Raw genomic sequence first — 20,768 nt, forward strand, 5'->3', positions numbered from 1 at the left:
ATGACAACTTTCCCCCTGGACTCCGTCCTGTCCTGCCCGCGCCTGGACGGCGGGAGGAACGGGCCCTCTACGGCCCCTAAGACACTGGCTTTTTCCATCGACCGGATCATGTCCAAGAGCTCGGGGCCCCGGGGACCCTCGGACCACCGGACCGGAGGAGCGGATCTATCGGACGGCAGGAAGCTGCTGGGTGTGTGCTCGCCGGTGCCCTGCATGATCCCGCTGCACCCGTTCAGCTACGACCTCCAGGCCAAGGCGCTGCTCAACTACTCCGAGTTCTGGAAGGCTAACTTCAGGGGAGCTTTTTGTGGTTCCTCCAGCGCGTCGTGCAAAGCAAACTGCGGGATGTGTAGCAAAGTGGAGCCGGGGCTGAAGCACCCTCTGCTGACGGGCTGCAGCAGGGTGATCAAGCCTCAGGTCATCCACCAGGCCATGGCCATGCCGGCCGGAGGCTCGCTGTACTATCTCAACTACCTGGACGCCGCGGGTTACCCGCCGGCGGAGCTGCTGACGGGCCAGCTCTTCTCCTCAGCCCTGGCCGGCTCCCAGGCCCAGGCCCCCTCGCTGTCCCAGCACCAGAAACTCTTACTGCTGGAGAGCGCCAAGCTGGCGGCCGGGGGCTCGGCCGACAAGTTCCCCTCGCCTGAGTACCCGCACAAGGAGCATTTACCCGGGCAGCTGGACCAGATCGTGAAGGAGAACCACAGCCTGAACGCTGAGAAGAGCGGCGCTAAAGCGCACAGCAAGCCGGGCCACCACGGCACGACGGCGGCGGACGGGAAGCCCAAGAACTTCACCTGCGAGGTCTGCGGGAAGGTGCGTTGTGAGGTTATTCATTAATGCGCGCATATACGACGGTCCTCCAGATATCAGAATCAGAATTACTTTTGTTAGGCTACATCTTATTGTACCAGGACAAGACTATAATTTTTAGACTTGTTTCCTCAACCGCCACATAGCAACAATACAAGATTAAGTAAATAAGAGTAAAAATAAGTTAAAATAAATTGCAGAAGTGGTAGTGGTACCAGCTACAAATATACCCCGGCATATCGGCATAAATATAAAAACATTAATAATATCGCTATCAATTCTAAATAATGCAGGCGAGTATTAAATAAGTTAAAATAGGTTTTTATTTAATGTGGATCGTTTTATTGGAGGATGAACAAAATAAACACGGGTTTGATGAAAGTGTATTTTGTATTGATGAGAACCGATGAGATAAATAACGAGTGTTCGCGGGTCGCAGGTGTTCAACGCGCACTACAACCTGACGCGGCACATGCCCGTGCACACGGGCGCGCGGCCCTTCGTCTGCAAGGTGTGCGGGAAAGGCTTCCGCCAGGCGAGCACGCTGTGCCGGCACAAGATCATCCACACACAGGTGAGACGCGTCAACATGAGAGTAAAATTAGAAGGATTTTAAATAGACTATATAAGGCTATAATAATGTGTGTATAAACATTGTACATATGAGGTGTGCAGGCTATAAATATTGTATAATATTTGAGTATAATATATCCGATATATCCAGACTGTTGATCGGTTTGAGGAGCAGTGGGAGGTGGTTTCTTGACGTTTTTCTGTCTGTTCCCGCGCGTCAGGAGAAGCCGCATAAGTGCGCGCAGTGCGGGAAGGCGTTCAACAGGAGCTCCACGCTCAACACGCACATCCGCATCCACGCCGGCTACAAGCCCTTCGTCTGCGAGTTCTGCGGGAAAGGTTTCCACCAGAAAGGTACGGGGACATCACCGCTATCCTCCATTTATTTCACTACACTTTAATTCGCCTTATAATAAAAAAATAATAAAAATGTTGCTTTGAATTTGAATTTGAATTAAATTATTAATTAAATTAACTATATATATATATATATATATATATATATATATTACAAGTAACTCTAGTTTATAACTATAATTATAATATATAAGTGATTCATAAATTATATGAATCATATGAATATTCTGTTTTTTTTTAACACTAAAATAATGTATGCTAATATCGACCGTTCTGTATATTTAACTCTCACAAATAGTACAAATATAAAACATGTAGGCCTATTTGTATAAAATATTTAAGGTCACATTCAGTTCCGTCCGATGTTAAAAGATGAGCTACAGAATAAACATTATAAGGTTTGTAAATAGGCTATAAACATTGTAAATTGACTATAATGTGTGTATAAACTTTGTAAATGGACTATAAGGTGTGTATAAACATTGTAAATGGAATATAAGGCGTGCAGACTATTAACATTGTAAATTAACTATAAAAGGGGTGCAGGCTATAAACATTGTGAATTGACTATAAGGTGTGTCTAAAAATTGTGAATGCACTATAATGTGCATCTAAACGGTAACCATGCACATTAGAAGGAGCAGTAATGTCTCCTAATGGCTCGCTGGTTCCAGCCCGTGTAAAGAGGACATGTCTCTTCCACTGAGTGAGCCTCCATCGACAAGGAGGGTTTGCTGTGGGTCAGCTGGCAGACCTCCGCTCAGTTCTGCTCTGCTTTGGTTGCGTTTGACTCTGATGAAGTTTGACAACTTCTTGACTCCGACATCCAAGCGGTGATTATTAGGAGAGAGTCATGAACTCCTGCCCGGCGCTGCGAGGGGAGCTGCGTTTGAACTTCACTTTCGTATCGATGCTCATTTAGTTATTTTGTTCACTTGTTCACTTTCTCCCTTATTTACTTTTTCCCTTGTTTTCTCTCCTAGGAAACTACAAGAACCACAAGCTGACGCACAGCGGGGAGAAGCAGTACAAATGCTCCATCTGTAACAAGGCCTTCCACCAGATCTACAACCTCACCTTCCACATGCACACGCACAACGACAAGAAGCCCTTCACCTGCGCGACGTGCGGGAAAGGCTTCTGCAGGAACTTTGACCTGAAGAAACACATCCGGAAGTTGCACGATAACAACAACAACAACAACAACAACAACAACCACAACAACCACAACCCGCCGTGTGGGTCTGCAGCGGCGGCCTCCTCCAGAGAGATCCCCCGCTGAGAACCATGAGTACAGGCCCATGCGTCTATACGCATGTATGGAACCTCTTTATAAATATATATATATCATGTACATGGTCATCCAAACGCTGCTAAACCCCTGCCCCGCCAGATTACACGTCTGATTGCCTTTAAACAACGTTACTTTTTCCTGTTGGGTTCAGTAAATTAAAGCAATCTCCTTTCAGGATGTGTATACAATGTAATTGTAAATAATAGGTTATTGAAATAAAATGTTATTTAAACTTTGGGGGCACATTTTCACCTACGTCACTTAAAGGAAAATGTGAAGATGTGAAGTTATAAGTTATAATGTATTGTTTAAAAAAACGTTGAAATAAACTTGTTTCCATTTTTGAACGCATTTGAAAATAAACTTGAACACCCAGACTGGTGGAGAGTGGTCCACTTCTTCACGTGTAAAATGATTCAGGGAGATCTTTTGGAAAGGTGGACGCGCCTTACAGAATTACGGAAGTAGGCCTAATTTAATTGCTTGCTTTCTTCCGTGGGGCTTTAGGCCTGCAATGACATCTGAAATGCGTTTGGAGGTCTTTGGTACCAAACCCTGATCAGCCGTCAAGTAGCTCTCCTGTTATCCACGTGGACATGTGGCACTGAATTAACAAACCCTTTAACGCAGCAGCAGACGGAACGCAGTCCGTCTGCTGCTGTATGTTGAAGCCCACCCTTATTCCTAAGCATTTATTGACAGACACGAATTTCCTAATGCGACAGTACACTTGACTTCTGTGTAATGGCATAAATGATGGACGATGGCGGAGACCCTCTTGAACACGAATTACAATAATAAGCTAAAGGCCCCGGAGCGGAGGGGGGAGTCGGTGCGCATCAAGTCGTGTTCATCAGAGGAGAGATAATGGACCACTTGGGCCGCAGCTCCTCATCTGGCGTCCTAATCAACGAGGAGCCATTCCACGCACGACTCATGGAACAATATTATCCTTGCGCACTAACGCACATTCTGATGAGAGACAGACGCGTGCTCCCAAATGGCGCTCTTTCTATTACCAGCCAATTAGTGATTAGAATGAGAGCCAGGCCGAGCTACACCTCACACTCCCAATAACCACAGTTACAGGCCTGCTGGCCGGGCTGATCACACGATGAGGGGAAGATGAAATATAGGCCTACGTTCTCCAGTTCTGGCAAGTTGGACTTCGTGAGTGTGTTGGTGATTTACAGGCGGTCGACTCTGGACCTCGATGCATGCCAGTGTCTCGAGTGTTGGTGGATGAGGTTTGGTGCTTTAATCACTTTGAATAATCAGGCGTGAACAACCTCTCAATAAACATTCCGTGCCAATATAAATAATGGTGCTCTGCGTAAAAACGGATGTATTCAGACTTTTCACTTCTGCTTCTCCGCAAGATTTTTTTTGTGTCTTTTGCAAAGCAAGAAAACCATTCAATTTCCAAAGGATTTTATCAGCATCACACACACATTCACACCGTCAGGAGTCTTTCTTAGATACCCACGGACGTTGGGACGGCAGGGACCTCCTTTTCAGAAGATAGATTTTGTTTGACAAAAAAAGACCAGGCAAACTGCAGTTGATGGTGGCTTTGAGGGCTGGAGTGTCGTTGAGCAAGCCAAAGACCAGCATGTTGGGCTGGTAAACAAGCTAAAGGCAACGAGGTTGCCCTTTTCTGTGCACCTCTCTGCCTCTCAGACATCTGAGCCGCAGCTCGCTGTGCAGAAACCTGCTGATTGACCACGGAGCTCATTAACGCCGCTCCCACGTGACCCGGCGGGAGATTACAGCGACCGGAGCGCAGTAATCAACTGTCAACAATCGAGTACATCTCGGCGCGCAGGATCACCCGAGAACGAGGCATTTACGGCCACAAAGGACCGAGTTGAGACAGGAAGAAAAGAAGAGGCCGACTTTTGTGTGGCCCATTCAATTGATTATAAATGGAAGATTAGCGGTAGCTTCGGCGTTTCACAAGTGCCAGGCAGGGGGAGAACGGAACCAATTAAGTCTACCAAATGTTAACTACATCAGATTCACCCAGTTTAGCCCACATGAAATTCCAATTAAATCCACCCCCAACCCCCCCCCCACCTCCTCACTTTGAGGAGCCGATGGTTCCCAGTCCCAGAGAAGCTGCTCCTCTCTGATTGGGTGCGTGCGGACTCTGGGCACAATACGTCTCCAAGATGCATTGTGGACCACTAAGGGGTTAATGAGCTGAGACTTAGGCTGGGGGCTCCCTCCAAAGCAACGGGGCTCGGATAAAATAGGATATATGGGCAGAATTACACAACAAAGATGTTACCTTTAATACAAATCAATTTCTCTTTCAATAAATCAAGGCACCAAAAAGGAACCTTGATTTTATTCATAGTGAAGGAGAAAGATGTCTAGTGTAACTGAAGCTGTTTCCACGGAACACACGCTGAGAGTTCCTTGGTTCAGAGCTTCAGGACGTTTCCTAAAGTGTACCTCAGAGCATCTCTGCTGATGCGTCTGCTGATGGTGGCTGGTGGCTGGGAGGAGGTGCGCGTGTTGTCGGTGGGAGCACTGGTCTGGCGGACCCCCCTGGTGGATCTCCAGTCAGCCCCGTCCCATAGGCTCCCCGCCACACCGGCCTGGATTAACGACCACCACCACCCTCACCTCCGAGGTAGGAGCTCATCATAGCATGTGGTTAAATAGAGGAGGAAGTGGTGCTCACCTCCTCCTCCCCCTCCTGGGCTCAGTCTGCCTCTTTGGACTGAGGTCGTCAATCAGGAAACCAAACCGAAACAACATCTGAATAACAAGTTGTGAAAACCAAAGAAATCTCCCCATTCCCATTAACCACCGGAGCATTTAAAGTGATCTAATCCTGGTTGGTGGGTGCCAGAGGACCACCAGATACAGATGGCTGGACTGAGTTACCTGGTCTACAGCAGTGGACTATAGACCAGGTCTATAGTCCTTGTCTATAGGCTGGTCTATAGTCCTGGTCTATAGGCCGGTCTGGTTTATATTCCTGGTTTATAGACTTGTCTATAGTGCTGGTCTATAGACCATTCTATAGACCTGGTCTATAGTCCTGGTCTATTGTCCTGGTCTATAGACTGGTCTATATTCCAGCCTATAGTCCTGGTCTATAGGCTGGTCTATAGACAAGCTGCTCCCTGGTCTATAGCGTGGAAGACGGAGCGCTTCATTGTCACACTGGATCAGTTAATTTGGGGATGTCCGGTGGCATCACTAATCCCTTTGACCTGACGTGGCCCTGCTGGGAAACATCCACTTGTGTTGCTGCACAGAGGGCCCGGGGGCATTCATGACGTCCCCTCGCTCTGCTCACACAGCCAGAACACCACCAACCCCCCTCGAAGGAAGACGCCGTGTCAGAGAAAGCAGAGACCACAGGCATTCCTATAGTGGCTGCTCACACAACCTCCTGCACATCGACGTAGGACTCCCGCACTTCAAGGACGTCCTTACACATGTTTTTAAATTACACCTTTTGTTGGACATTTGTGTGTGTGTGTGTGTGTGTGTGTGTTGTGTGTTACATCAAAACAGGCAAACCCGTATGTAAAGTCCTGCCCGGGTGGAATTGACATCAACTAAAGGCACTGATGTATACACACGGATCTGTGTTCAGGCCCTGGTGCTTGTCCACCTAATTACTCCGCCAATATTAGTAGTGGCAAACACTGCACTGATTTACCAGGCACTGATAGAAAAAGACATTCAGCCAAGCACAATCAATACAGAGGCTGAGGCGTCTTTCAGCACAACACAAAGCCCCGTGGGGGTTTGTCCCGGCCTAACGAACGTCTGGTAGAATGCAGCCCAGTAAGACGTTCACAGGCTCAAAGCCCACCTGGTTCAGCTGAACTGAAAGCTTTTTATTTGTTGAGAGGAGAGACGCGAGAACTGTGAAGTGTGCTAAGGTATGTGATTATATTGACACGGGCAAAGCTGCTCTATTTAAGAGGAAACTGTAATCTTACACGGTGTGTGCGTGTGTGTGCGTTTCCTTCAGTGTGTGTGTGTGTGTGTGTCCCCGCCTGTGTCTGTGTGTGTGTGTACCAGGCATGTATGTGTGTGCGTGCGCATGCGTGTGCGTGTGTGTGTGTGTGTGAGTATAGTGCGTGTGTGTGCGTCCGCATGCATACATATGTGTGTGCGTGGCTGAGAGCGTGCGCGGTCCCCTTGAGGGTGGTTGCTCTGTCCTTTTAGCGTATGATATGAAGCGTTGGGTTTAATTTGAGACAATGTGACAACAGTCAAGGCCTGTGAAGCTGCAGACAAAGAGCGGGGCTCAGGCTCTAAGTGGAGGTGACGTGCTGGATCAAAGGATGGGGGGGCGGCCAAACACACATCATGGAGCCGGCTACTGGAACCTGACAGGTCGGGAGGCTGGGAGAGAATAGAACCATGTCAATATAATACATCTTGTGTAAACCAATTAGAATTTATTTCAATTTGGTCAATTCATTTAGCAACAAATACAAATTATGAATTCATAATTACTGTGATTTCTGGCTTGGGACTCATTAATCAAACAGATTGAGAGGTGAAGAAAGGTTGTAAAAAGGCATTATGTCTAATTTAGCCCCTGCATGTAATTACCCATTATCCAATCAGCTGGATCCAACAGTTAACCCGCCCCCCAACTCAGCCAATTATCTGTCAGAGCTCTTAGTGAGGCTGTCAATGGCTGGCACCCCTTTATGATGTATCCCCCAATAGAGATGGATGATGGCAAGTCCCAGTCTGCTCCTGACAAACAGGCCTGGTGGCCAGACAGAGACGGAGAGAGAGAGAGAGTGTGTGTGTGTGTGTGTGTGTGTGTGCTCCACCTCAGGGCATTAACATGCCCCCAATTCTAAAGCTGGTGGTTTGAAAGGCTCCCATTGAACCCTCTGAAGGAACACAGCGATATTGTGGATATTTCTCTGTGATTGGACGCACGTCAACATGTCTTCACCCATATTCTGCCCTTGACCTCCAACGTCCTCAACAAACAACCTTCTCCTGCCCATCACCCCCCCCCCCCCCACACACACACACACACACACACACACAGACCACCAAAACCAGCCAACCGCCCATCCCCCTCCCTTCCCCATTCGGGACTGTTCTCCAGCGAGCTGGTGGCCGTTGGGTGGTGGTAGGGTGGTGGTAGAGTGGTTGTAGGGTGATGTCAGGGTGGTGTCAGGGTGGTAGTAGGGTGGTGGTATGCTGGTGGTAGGCTGGTGGTAGAGTGGTGGTAGGGTGGTGTCAGGGTGGAGGTAGGGTGGTGGTAGGGTGGTGGTAGACTGGTGGTAGTGTGGAGTAAGGGTGGAGGTAGGGTGGTGGCCTTGTGGTGGTAGATTGGTGGTAGGCTGGTGGTAGGGTGGTGTCAGGTTGGAGGTAGGGTGGTGGCCTTATGGTGGTAGGTTGGTGGTAGGGTGGTGGCAGGGTGGTGGTAGGCTGGTGGTAGGGTGGTGGTAGAGTGGTGGCAGGGTGGTAGGGTGGTGGTAGGGTGGTGGCAGGGTGGTGGTAGGGTGGTGGTAGAGGTGGCAGGGTGGTAGGGTGGTGGTAGGGTGGTGGCAGGGTGGTGGTAGGGTGGTGGTAGGGTAGTGGCCTGGTGGTGGTAGGGTGGTGGCAGTGTGGTGTTGGGTGGTTGCAGGGTGGTGTCAGGGTGGAGGCAGGGTGGTGGCGGGCTGGATGACCCTGGGGCCCCGTCACAGGGCAGGGGCCCAGCTGAGGAGCCCAGGCAGCTGCCAACCGTGGCCACTCCAGCCCTGGCCATCCGGATGATTGCATTTGTCAAGCCGCCAGTCCGCGTCAGGCCGGGCCAGGCCTGATCACCGCAATTAGGCTGTGGACGGCCGCCTGGCCTCGGAGTGGGAGGGTGCAGGGGAATGTCTTGAAGCCAGCAGTCAGAAAGCAGGTGGAAGTGCTCGCTCATGTTCCCTTCTCAGAATATGTAGCCTAGCCACCCCCCCCCCACCCCCCCCCGCCCCAGGGCCAGCATGAACACACTGTCAACCCATTTTCCCAAATTGAACTTGTTTTCCTTATCCGGCTGGGATGTGATTGGTGAAGTGTTGGTTGGTCTTCCAGCAGTGCCAGTACATTTGCATGCACACTAGGCGCCTGATTAGCCAACCTGGCCCAGACACATAGGTAGATCGTTCCTCAGCTGTTGATAATCTGTCGTGTCCACGCTGAACCGGGGGTTCGGTAGCTGTGTGTTCATCTGGACATACATTAAAAGGTCAAACACTCCAATCATCAAATTACACCAAGCCTGGAGGTTTGCAGAACCATGGAATTTCAAGCCGGATAGCAATTTCTCTGTTAGAAAAGCACACCGCTCCAAAACTATTTAAAAATAAACCCATCACTGCTCAGGTTTAAATTACATGGTTTTTAATACAGAATTGTTCAGCCTTGAGTTGTGTCTGGAACGCACTGCTAGAGTGGGGGTTTTCTTGACAACATTATGGAAATGTGCTTGGTTTTGTTTAGTTTTCGTATATATCAAGACTCGTAAGGCCCCAACCGGATTATCGGTCGTCGGACAGTCTGGCGAGCTGGGTGTCCTGAGTCTGATCGGTGTGTGCTGTGCGATCGGGCGTTGTCAAAGCCGTCTGTGATCTTTTCAAGCCATCTGTGTTCTTTTCAGCCGATTGTACATGTTGAATCGGTCCGACTGCCTTTTCTCGCCAGACTGTCCGACGACTGATAATCTGGTTGGTGTGTCAGCGCCTTTAAAAATTGCTTGGAAGTGGTAGTGACTAACATGTAGTGCATCTAAGATAGGCTACATGTAGTGTAAGGTTTAACATGGAGTGTATCTAAGGTTTAACATGTAGTGCATCTCAGGTTTGACAGTGTATCTAAGGTTTAACATGTAGTGTATCTAAGGTGCATGTGATTTAATTATTGTAATACAAAACAAAAACATTTTCTAATTTCTCATCGTTCAGTTAGGATCTTAGTTCATCTTCATTTGATTTATTTTGAGAGATCCTGTTTGACGGTTTATTTTACTAAAGAAAGGTTAAGGAATTTGTTTGATTTGGTTTGTTTGATTTTGGTTTGGTTTGATACTTTCAAAACCTTGCTTAGGTCTTGCTGGTTCCTCCAAATTGCCAACCCAAGCTTAAATTACTTTTGGCTATAGACTACTGACAGGCAACGATTCAATGTCCATGTACCATAAGAATAAAGCAATTGCAAGGCCAATAATGTCAAATCGAAGGCTTGATATGGCTTGTGCGTAAACCAATGGGTTGCCTCATGGCCCTATCTGTCACAGTCTATCAACTAGCTTTAGGGAGTGAAGGACGCCACTATTTTACCACCTCAAAATACAATTTAGCAGAATAAAATATTAATCATATTACTATTAATTATAGCTATTGCTTAATGAATATGTAACGATAATAAACGCTTCAGAAGGTGTGGACCGGTGTGTAGGTTTTGTATAGGCTACTTTCAGTTATACGGGGTTCACTTAACACAATGGGGGGTTCAATTCAGTTTAAACAGGGATCTAACAGACTGATGGAAGAACTTACATAAACTATAAGATATATATATATATATATATAGGCCTATATATATATATATATATATATATATATATATATATATATATATATATATAATTCCCGAACCAGGTTCGGTTATGAGCTTAGAGGGGTCTGACATCTAAATTGTCTCATACACTCGAAACAGTGTATGAGACAATTGCTTTAAGATGGCTATGCCATGTCATAAGGAATAACATAAGGAATAACATACAAATGTATACAATTATGGCTCTCCTGCAGCACTTTTCAGCATATTCAATTATGTAAATAGGCCTAAATGAGGGGGGGCTGAGGGATTTTAATGTATATTTATACAACAATCACAATTTCAGTGAACTAAATATTATAATTAATTATACAATAATTAAACAAAATAAAATAATCCATTGTAATTCAGAAAACACAACTTTGGGGTGCATGAAACCTGTCTTAAAGGACAATTCCGGTATTTTGAACATTGAACTTTCTGGTTTGTCTAGGATGAAATAGAGTAGGCCTAGTTGACACCGAAATTTTGACTACGGTAATGGTCCTGTCTCGGGTAGACTATTTGGCTCATTTACAATAGCGAAATACAGTTTATGACATGTTTTATTCCACATTTATCGTATTTTGTAAATCCCATAGACCTGGGAGACAACAACGAACACCCCAAGCACATTTCTGAAAACTAACTTTTATGGTTGTTTTAAGGACAGGTTTGTTTATGCCCGTAGCCAGCCAGCAGGCAGGCAGGGGCAATTCAAAATGAGCCAAATACTTGAGACAGGACCAATAGTCAAAATTTCGGTGTCAAGTTCAACCACTCTATTTCATCCTAGACAAACCCGAAAGGTTGCTCAATGTTCAAAATACCGGAATTGTCATTTAACACATGCATAGCCCCACAAATATACCTATTGCCAAAATGCATATAGTTGTATAGGAGAGTTGCATAGGAACCCATATACTGCATAAAAATGTCAAACAGTCAAAAAGCAACACGGGTGTGTCTTCAAAACGGTGGAAACTGACATCGCATGAGCTATTTGGTTACTGCATCAAGAGTCGAGCCTAAACACAATACTGCCACCTACTGGACTGGGGCGGTAGGTCATTTCGGATAGGCTGACTGTGGAGAAACTTTCAGTTGAGCTCTGGGAAGTTATACATACTCTGTAACATACCAGCTGCTCTTCAGGTTCTTAGTTTACATCCATGGGAAGGAAACCCTTGCATTCACATACACTCAGTAAATAGATCTGCACAACCTGGGCTTCATTCCCTATGTAGCTCCATATCATGTCACTTTAAGGGCTCACTCACACTAGGCAAAGTTGCCCTGTACCGTATTCAAGTACGATGGCCTATGGTGAGTGCGCCCTAAAACAGGAAAGTTGAAGAAAAGCCATTCATTTGTTAGCATGATGTTGTGTGTTGTAGGCTACTTGTGAAATCAATTTGTCCACTTACAAAGAGCATTGGAACAATGACACAATACAATGTCTAAATGGAAAGCTAGAGATGCTAAACATGTCAAGACTCGAAGACCGATTTAAAATACCTTTAACCCAAAACTCCACAAGGAAAATAAACCAACTCAAATTAACATCAGGGTCAAATGGTTGGATGTAGGGCTATATAAATCATGACTTCAGCTTTAGCAAAAGTTGGAAAAGGTTCAAACTATGGATTTGAATCGCATGGTTCAAAGCTATAGTTTCAGTGTAAAGCTTTGAACCATGTGCAGTTGGCAGCGGCGTTGCGAGGGGGGCCTAGCGGGGGCTTAAGCTCTCCCTGAAAAAGGCTGAGCCCCCTCAAAGCCCCCCCTCCCAAAGGCCCCAGTCATTTTGTGATGGCAAATATTTATGGCAAAAATGTTTTTAATAATAATGTGGAGAGCAGCATGGGAATGACCAGATAGCCCAAGTTACAGGAGTTTGCGACTCTCATGGCCCAAACTCTGCATGACCCTGAGAGTTGCCTTTATGTCAACACATGTTCTCTGGCTGTGGGCTAGTCAGACCCTGCTCAGGATCAGTGCTCTACACATCGTGGTCCTCGTCGAGTCAAGTTGCGATTTAATCCCGACAGTCTCAAAAAGATCATGCAGAGGTTCGGGAGGTCTCAGGTGGATCTGTTCCTGTCCAGAGAAAATACTCACTGAGTGTTTCAGCATGCAGGATCTTCCTCTGTTGGGGTAGATGTGATGGCTGCGGGCGCTCCTGTATGCCCTTCCCCGCTGCAGTGGATTGACCCTCTTCGAGAGGATCAGATAAGTGACCCTCATACCGGTGGCCCCTGAATGTCGGTCCGCCTTGTGGCTCCGGAGCTCACAGTGCACCCGGCGCTGAACTCACCACCCACCCAGTCTGCTGGGGCTGCTGGGAGGTGGGTCCTGCAGGGCACAGAATGGTGGCCTTACCAGCCTGATTCAGAGTCCCCTCTGCCTTCCGCCTCCTCCTCTCTCTACACAACGAAGGGAGGCGCCTTCCCTGAATGGCCTGACAACAACCGAGTTCTCCAGTCCAGTTGTGTGGTATGGGTGTTTCTAAAAGAATAAGGGTTTTTTATTATGGCTGTTGTGTTCTGCACACACATGGCTTCATGAGTCCAGTGTGCCCCATGACTGGGGTCCAGCAGTACATTGATCAGGCTCTGCTCGCAGCTTCACCTCAGCCTGTAAGGTGAGCCTAGATGGCTAGCATTCATGAAATAAAACGATAGTCAGGTTATTCTAACAAATTTTGTTAGACCCTTGTTAACAAGTAAAGCTATTTAAAGTATTGCCTCTTCATTAATGTTTACAGATTGCCTAAATTCAATGAACTCTTTAATAAAAATCAGCAAAACAATATCAACCTAGCATGATTGCTTCACAAGATGAAGTGCTTTGTGTATTAATGAAATTTTGATAAATTATTTAAATAAATATATTTTTTATGAATAGTTCTAATTTCATAGAACAATCAACGAACACAGAGGTTTATCTCTGCATCCAGATTTTTTATTATTTGATGATGTTTTATAGTGTGCAGTGCCTGAGATATCATTACAATAGACACCATTTATGTGGAGTAGTATGAACATATGCGGACCCGTGACTCATCTCCACAGTGGAACACAGTACGGAACAGACATAAAGGCCCTCGCCATTTGGTTTAACAAAGACAGGAGCCTGGGCTGTCTCGGGCCCTATGTAGGATACAGAGCGATGATGTTGTGGCTGAGCTGCAAGGGCTCTTCAGGGACTACAGAATGGATTCAGATATAGTCTATAAAATAAATACCGTTTTGTAAACCTAGAAAAGGCAATTCCTGAAGAAATGCTGGCCAAACGCCTGTTGAAAGGCTGATGCTAAACTGGATTGCTGGCTTCAGCGTCTGAATGGAGTAACCTTACCAATACAAATATAGGCTACAAACCATTTTAATATCCAATCGTGGACACGAGTTGACTGACACTAGCTCCCTCTTGTGGTCTACCAGGTAGTATACATCACTCAATAAATATATACGCAGTATAAATATAGATACAACTTGTGAAATGTGTGTACAGTATACATTAATGTTTTCCAAGCTTTTAGTAGGGAAGTGGTACCCAACCAATTCATTTCAAGGACCACCTTTCAGACCCACTCATACACAAAGCATTGTCTGGGCACAGCGTGGTCAAAGCCCCCTCTAGACACCACTCTGACTGAAGAAGCCATGGCCAGTGGGAGACAGAGAACCAAAAGTTGGTTTATTTAGCCAACAAATGAACACTGAACATAATGGAAAACACTATAAAGGAAAACATATGATAGAACTCACAGAGGGACACTAGCTTTAAATAACAGGCCATAATACTATATTTATTGTACAATATTTATAATATATTTATCTAAATTATATTATTCGTTTTATTATTTATTATATATACATTGTCTATTTCCATAATAAACCACCTGCATAACCGTCATGCACCACTGCGGTCCACCAGTGCTGTGGGGCACAGTCCATGTGTCCACCATACACAGTATATACACAGCTCTGAACCGCTCCGCGTGAGGGCCTGATGCCCAGACCACCCCCCCCTGGTGGTCCCTCTCTGGGGGTCCTTCCCCGGGGCAGTGGACTAGAGAGGGCCCCGGGGCCTGGGGAGAGGGGGGCGGCTGGGGTCCTTGGCTGCAGCTGATCTCTGCTGGGCCTTCCTGGGGGGACGAGCGGGGTCGGGGCCCAGAGAGGGGCCAGGACTTGGGGCCAGGGACGTACCCAGCAGGGAACCCTGCCATGTGGGGATCTGGGCCTCCACAGAGACCCAATACTGGGTCTGGGAGTGGACAGATACAGAGATCAGGGATCATTGATGGGACTCTTGTATTTGATGTGTATTTATCAATGTTTTGATGATTTATAATCGAGTTGGTCCTTAAAGGACATAATGACCGTTGAGTGATCCACCTAAAGTCCACGGTTATGAACCAGTGGTCCAGATCAATAGGGCTTATAGTCTGTTCAGAAGGTGACAGTACAGCATGCTGCCCAATGCTGCAGGCTGTTTTATAAGTGAAAGAGAGAAGCAATGCTAGCCCCTACCTCCAGAGACAGAAGATGTGGGTCAGTCATCTGGCTCTGGCTCAACAGCTTCTCAGTCTTCCTCACATCCTGCATCAAAAGACATTTCATACAGGATGGCTGGTTGGCGTTTAATGTAAAAACATACATATAAATGTGACTAATTAAACAACAACACACAATCACATAACTACCAATCAGTTAAGACAGATAGAGAGATAGAGAGACAGACAGGCAGACACACAGGCAGACAGAGAGATATAGAGATAGAGATAGAGACGGAGAGGCAGAAAGACAGGCAGACAGAAATAGAGAGACAGACAGGAAGACAGAGAGACTGACAGACAGAGCGATAGAGAGACGGAGAGGCAGACAGGGCGATAGAGAGACAGACAAAGAGATAGAGACCGACAGATAGACAGACCTCTAGGAGCCTGCGGTTCCTCTCCATAGCGGTCTGGGTCTCCACCGGTTCTTCCCTCTGGTGGTTCTGCTGATGTCGGCTCCGCACGTCTGAGAGGAGCTCCGCTCTCCTCTCTAAACTAATCGAACACCGAACCACATATCCAGGTTACCTCTAACTAATCAAACACAGAGCCACAAATAAAAGTAACCGCTCTAAACCCATCCGACACCGAAACCACAAAAGTTATCTCTCCAAACGAATCAAACACCGAATCACAGATCCGGGTTGCCTCTCTAAACGAATCAAACATCGAACCACAGATCCAGATACGGTGAACACAAGGCTTCTCCTTGTTGTTTTTAATGCTATAACGTGTAGGACACGTTGACCACGTTGTGGTGTTAGGTATGTAATAAGGCAGAGGCAGTGTGGTGCCGGGTACTCACATCTCTTCGTAGTTTCTGCTCAGCGCGGTTTTCCCGGGCGCGGACATATTCAATAGAAACACTTCCGCCTCCACGCCCCCATAGAAACACAACGAGGACGCTCTGCCCCGCCCCCTGCTGGTGGTGCTCAGTTATATACAACACATGTGATACATGTGATACATGTGATACAGCCTGTATGCGGGAAATTACGGTAGGCCCCAACAGGGCGAACCGGACCCCGACTTGAAGCGGCGGTGTCTTCTCCCTTAAGGGGCTTATTTTAGATAATAACCGGCGACGTTCTATAGGCTACATTATTACACGGCTACTTGCCGAAACGAAAAAATAACTTCACACGGTGTGTGAAGTTGTGTGAACCACGTGACTCCTCATTCTCAATTTGAGAATGAGAATTACGAGAATGAGAATTACGATAGAAATAAATGGAGAAGAATAAGGCGAAGGAAAATGGTCCTAACAGGAACAAACTCACTACCAGCGCCAAGCAGAGGTATGAGGAGAAGCTGTCAGACTTGAACAACGTCGACCCATACGAGCTACCTGCAGCAGAATGGGACAGAGACCTGGACCTTTAACCACCTTGCACATAATGGACATAGTGAACTACTTGGTTTTTGGCATCAGTCAATATACGATGCAAGAATTTAAAAGCCATAAATCGCTAGAAAGCTATGAGACATTCTGCTGTGGTTGGGTGCAAGACCTGGCCATCTACAAGCCTCCAAACGCTCAAAACACTGTTGTACTGGCAAAGGTAAATTGCTTCACCTTTTGAGTTTTATGCTAATACTAATGTGTTGTGAATACATTGCGTTGACCAAAGTGACAAAGTAATTTACCGCGATTGTTTCGTAAACACTAGATTGTAACGAGGTGTTCCATGTACACAAACGTTAGATTTAACTTCCCACATGTTTTGCAGCTTGTTATGCTAATTTGATTTTAGCCCAATGAAACATACGAGGCATTGTGTGTTGGGGGCTGCGAAGTAGACAAACCAGTTCTGGTTAGGTTAGGGTAGTTAATGGTCTGGTTACTAAAGCAAGCCATTAACGGTGTGAATGAAAGGTCTGTGAGATTCAGGCTGCAGACAAATGTAAATCTGGAAAGCTGCATACAAATGGAAATGGGGGTCTAGACTAGGCTGTAACTTGAAATAAAATGTGTCCCTTGTCTTCAAGGCTTTTTACTGTTTCTCTAATTTATTTACCTCTTGTATCTAACAGGTCATGCATTCACGACGGCTCTGCGAGCCTCCACTCACCCCATGGGTCATCCTCACACCATCGGGGCAAGTGTGTTCGGCCCACTGTACATGCATGGCTGGTGTAGCGGAGTCGTGCACCCATGTCGGAGCCCTGCTGTTTATGGTCGATGCCTGTGTACGGTTAAAGGAGAAGGCTACAGTCACAGACGAACCGGCCTACTGGAAGCTGCCAAGCAGCATCAACAAGGTCCTGCCAGAGGTTGGTCAACGCATCAATTTCATATCTGCTGCAGCTACACGGAGGTCTCTAAACAGACGAATAGACGGTGAGACCCACAATAGTCCTGCGCTGAGAACACGTCCAGCCAAAACAGCCAATGACACACCGACACCAACACCGGAAGAGCTAGCAGTATTCTACCGGGAAATCAGCACGACAGGGACAAGATCAGCAATTTTGAGTGTGCTACCCGAATACTGCGATGAGTTCAGAGACCCTATTCGGCCCATCCACAGCTTACAGTCTCTGGCTAATGGAAGCGGCCTTGATAGGAGTGACTTGCCTGCGCTGCAGAAGCACTGCCAGACCATAGGGAGCATTGCTGATGTGTCTGAGGAACAGGCAGTGCAGATAGAGAGAAGGACGCGGGGACAGCACAACTCATCACTTTGGTTTGCTGCACGGGCTGGAAGAATCACAGCCTCCTCAATGCATTGTGTTTATGCAACAGACATTAGTTCACCAGCACCCTCCACCATGAAGAGGGTTTGTTTTCCTACACGTGGGCCGGGAACAGCAGCCACCAGTTGGGGCATCAAACATGAGGAGACAGCGAGGCAGGCATACACTGCCCAAACAAAGGATCAGCACACCGATCAACAAGTGGAAACTTGTGGGTTTTTTGTCAACCCGGCCTTCCCACAGGTAGGAGCATCGCCAGATGCCATTGTTACTTGCACTTGTTGTGGGAAAGGCTGCATAGAAGTGAAATGCCCCACGAAGTACAAGGACAGCACAATCCTTGGTGCGTACTCATCAGATGACCTCAACTTCTGTCTGCATGCTGTTGATGGTCAGGTGCACCTCAAGAAGAACCACCAGTACTACACCCAGGTCCAGACCCAACTGTTTGTAACAGAGTGCCTACTGTGACTTTGTAGTGTGGACATTGAAGGACTGTGTGATTCTGCGCATAGCTCCAGACAAAACATTTTGTAATGCACGGCTTCAGAAGGCACAGGACTTCTTTGTGAAGGTGGCTCTCCCTGAACTTGCGGTGCAATATTTCTCGATACCACCTACCTCCCAAGCATCACCTGGCCCCAGTGTGCTTCATGAACTACAGCCACAGACCGTGGTGAAGAGGCCAAGGAAGCAGTCTGCCCAAAAAGCACCAAAGCGAACAAACGCAGTGTGGTGTCTCTGTGCTGGACCAGAGGAAGGTCAAATGGTGGCCTGTGACAACCAGAACTGTACAATTCAGTGGTATCACTTCCATTGCGTGGGGCTTGTGGACACCCCTTCTGCTGACACTGCATGGTTTTGCCCTTCTTGTGCTGAATAGTGTTGATTGAGTGAGATTGTACATCCATGCACATTTCTTTTTGATTTCTTTATTGCTATTTTTAAATGTTTATTTTTAAATGCACATTGTTATTTTGCACTGTTTACTGTTTCAACCTTTTGAAATTTTCATTTTCTATTTATTCAATTTATAGTTCTATTTCTATTCTAACAGTTCTCAATAAATAATGTTACGCCATATCATGTTGTTTCAAGAATTTATTTAAACACGAAACAGTAAGGAGGCACTCAAACAACACTTTTACACATATTTGTTAAGGCACAGCAAACAGTGACAATCTTATCCAACGGCATTAGGTTTTCACCCTCACATTTGATGAGCATGTTCACAGGTACAGTGGAGTGTAAGAATTTAAATTTGTTGCGCACAACACCAATCACCCTCTCAACATGAATCCTGAGATGTGCTATGGCCCTAGTCTCCTCCACATCTTTCGCATCCAGCTGTGCACGACCCCTTGTGAACGTAGGTACCTTAACTTCAGCACACATCATACCCACACTTTCCCTGATATTAAAGCCCCTATCTGCCAGCACAATGTCACCTGGCAACAGTTTGTTGAGGAAACCACTTTGCTCTGTTATACGTTTGTCACTAGTGCGCCCACCCCACCCTTGGGATATGAAAGAAATTACACCCTTTAGGTGTAAGGGTGTAATTAGGTACTTCATGGTGTATGCATGTTTATACTGAGAGAAAGTCTGTGCCCTTGCCAGTACATTTGAGGGTTTTTCAATAAACACCTCGAAACAATCCACAATGGCGGCTACATTTTTCCCGAACGATTCCACGAACTGGTGTGGCATACTCGTCAATAAACAGTCTCTGCTTGGCCAGTGCACTAATGGACACAGCCGTGCATACATCACTCCAAGGGTATGGTGAAAGGCATCACTGACTGTTGTCCTGTGTACCCGAAACAGATGGCTGATGTGCTTTACTGGCAGGTCTAGTCTGAGGCGCATTAGAGTCAACAGGACAAGCTGGAAGGGTGAGAGTTTCTTCATCCTACCTTGAGGCAGATATGGGGTGAGACTGCATAGAAGTGTCTGAAACATTACATAGCTTGCAAGTCCTGTGTAATACTTCACTATGTTATCATCACCACTCAGAAAGTTCTCATTCATCCGGTACTCATCAAGCTCCTCCTTCAGCTTTCTGTTTTCCTCCAAAAGACTGTTGATTACATCTCCTCTAGATGTGCAGAGTCCACATTCCAGGTCCTGTGCTGGGGATGGTGGTCGCTGGTCCTGTGCTGGGGATGGCGGTCGCTGCTCCTCTGTCGGGGATGGAGGCCGCTGCTCCTCTGTCGGGGATGGTGGCCGCTGCTCCTGTGCTGGGGATGGCGGCCGCTGCTCCTCTGTCGAGGATGGAGGCCGCTGCTCCTCTGTCGGGGATGGCGGCCGCTGCTCCTCTGTCGGGGATGGCGGCCGCTGCTCCTCTGTCGGGGATGGAGGCTGCTGCTCCTCTGTCGGGGATGGAGGCCGCTGCTCCTGTGCTGGGGATGGAGGCCGCTGCTCCTCTGTCGGGGATGGAGGCCGCTGCTCCTCTGTCGGGGATGGAGGCCGCTGCTCCTCTGTCGGGGATGGAGGCTGCTGCTCCTGATGCTCTGCCAGCGGTGGCACTTGCTCCTGGCGCTGGGTCCTGCTGCGCATTACATGCCGCTGATATCTCGCTCCATCTGTTGGCTTGACATCACTGTGGCCTAACCGCAAAGATGGTGTCCAGTCAGGGTGGTTCTCCACCATCTCATATGATGGTTTACCTAGAACAGAATAATTAGATTATGAAAACTCAATGTAATCAATGCTTTAATTACAATCAATGCTTTAATGCAATGTACAATGTACAATCAATGCTTCAATCAATGCTTTAATGCAATGTAATCAATGCTTTAAGCTTTTACAGAAAATGTGTTAGTTAAGCTCAAAACAATCATGGGAAACACTAATGTCATGAACTGAATCTCAACTAGTTTTGTTTAAAACAACATTAAT

At 46.8% G+C, this 20,768-nt stretch overlaps 3 protein-coding genes across 3 annotated transcripts; 1 reads left to right on the plus strand and 2 right to left on the minus strand.

Moving 5' to 3' along the window:
• Nucleotides 1–3,025, plus strand: fezf2 (FEZ family zinc finger 2; the record flags this gene model as incomplete). The annotated part of the gene is made up of 4 exons (XM_084464742.1): nucleotides 1–816; nucleotides 1,253–1,387; nucleotides 1,608–1,740; nucleotides 2,727–3,025. The coding sequence occupies 4 exons, from the start codon at nucleotides 1–3 to the stop codon at nucleotides 3,023–3,025; spliced, it is 1,383 nt and encodes a 460-aa protein (XP_084320868.1).
• Nucleotides 3,026–14,371: 11,346 nt separating this feature from the next.
• Nucleotides 14,372–16,022, minus strand: cep15 (centrosomal protein 15; the record flags this gene model as incomplete). Its single annotated transcript, XM_084464743.1, has 4 exons — nucleotides 14,372–14,878; nucleotides 15,145–15,213; nucleotides 15,548–15,665; nucleotides 15,976–16,022. The coding sequence occupies 4 exons, from the start codon at nucleotides 16,020–16,022 to the stop codon at nucleotides 14,684–14,686; spliced, it is 429 nt and encodes a 142-aa protein (XP_084320869.1). The 3' UTR covers nucleotides 14,372–14,683.
• A 2,976-nt stretch (nucleotides 16,023–18,998) lies between these two features.
• LOC311339369 (uncharacterized protein) lies at nucleotides 18,999–19,972 on the minus strand (the record flags this gene model as incomplete). The annotated part of the gene is made up of 1 exon (XM_084464744.1): nucleotides 18,999–19,972. Exon 1 carries the CDS (start codon nucleotides 19,896–19,898, stop codon nucleotides 18,999–19,001), a length of 900 nt encoding a protein of 299 aa, XP_084320870.1. The 5' UTR covers nucleotides 19,899–19,972.
• Nucleotides 19,973–20,768: the final 796 nt, after the last annotated feature.

Source organism: Micromesistius poutassou, assembly GCF_964030765.1.
Source record: "Micromesistius poutassou genome assembly, chromosome: 2".
In the NCBI taxonomy this organism is placed as follows: Eukaryota; Metazoa; Chordata; class Actinopteri; order Gadiformes; family Gadidae; genus Micromesistius; species Micromesistius poutassou.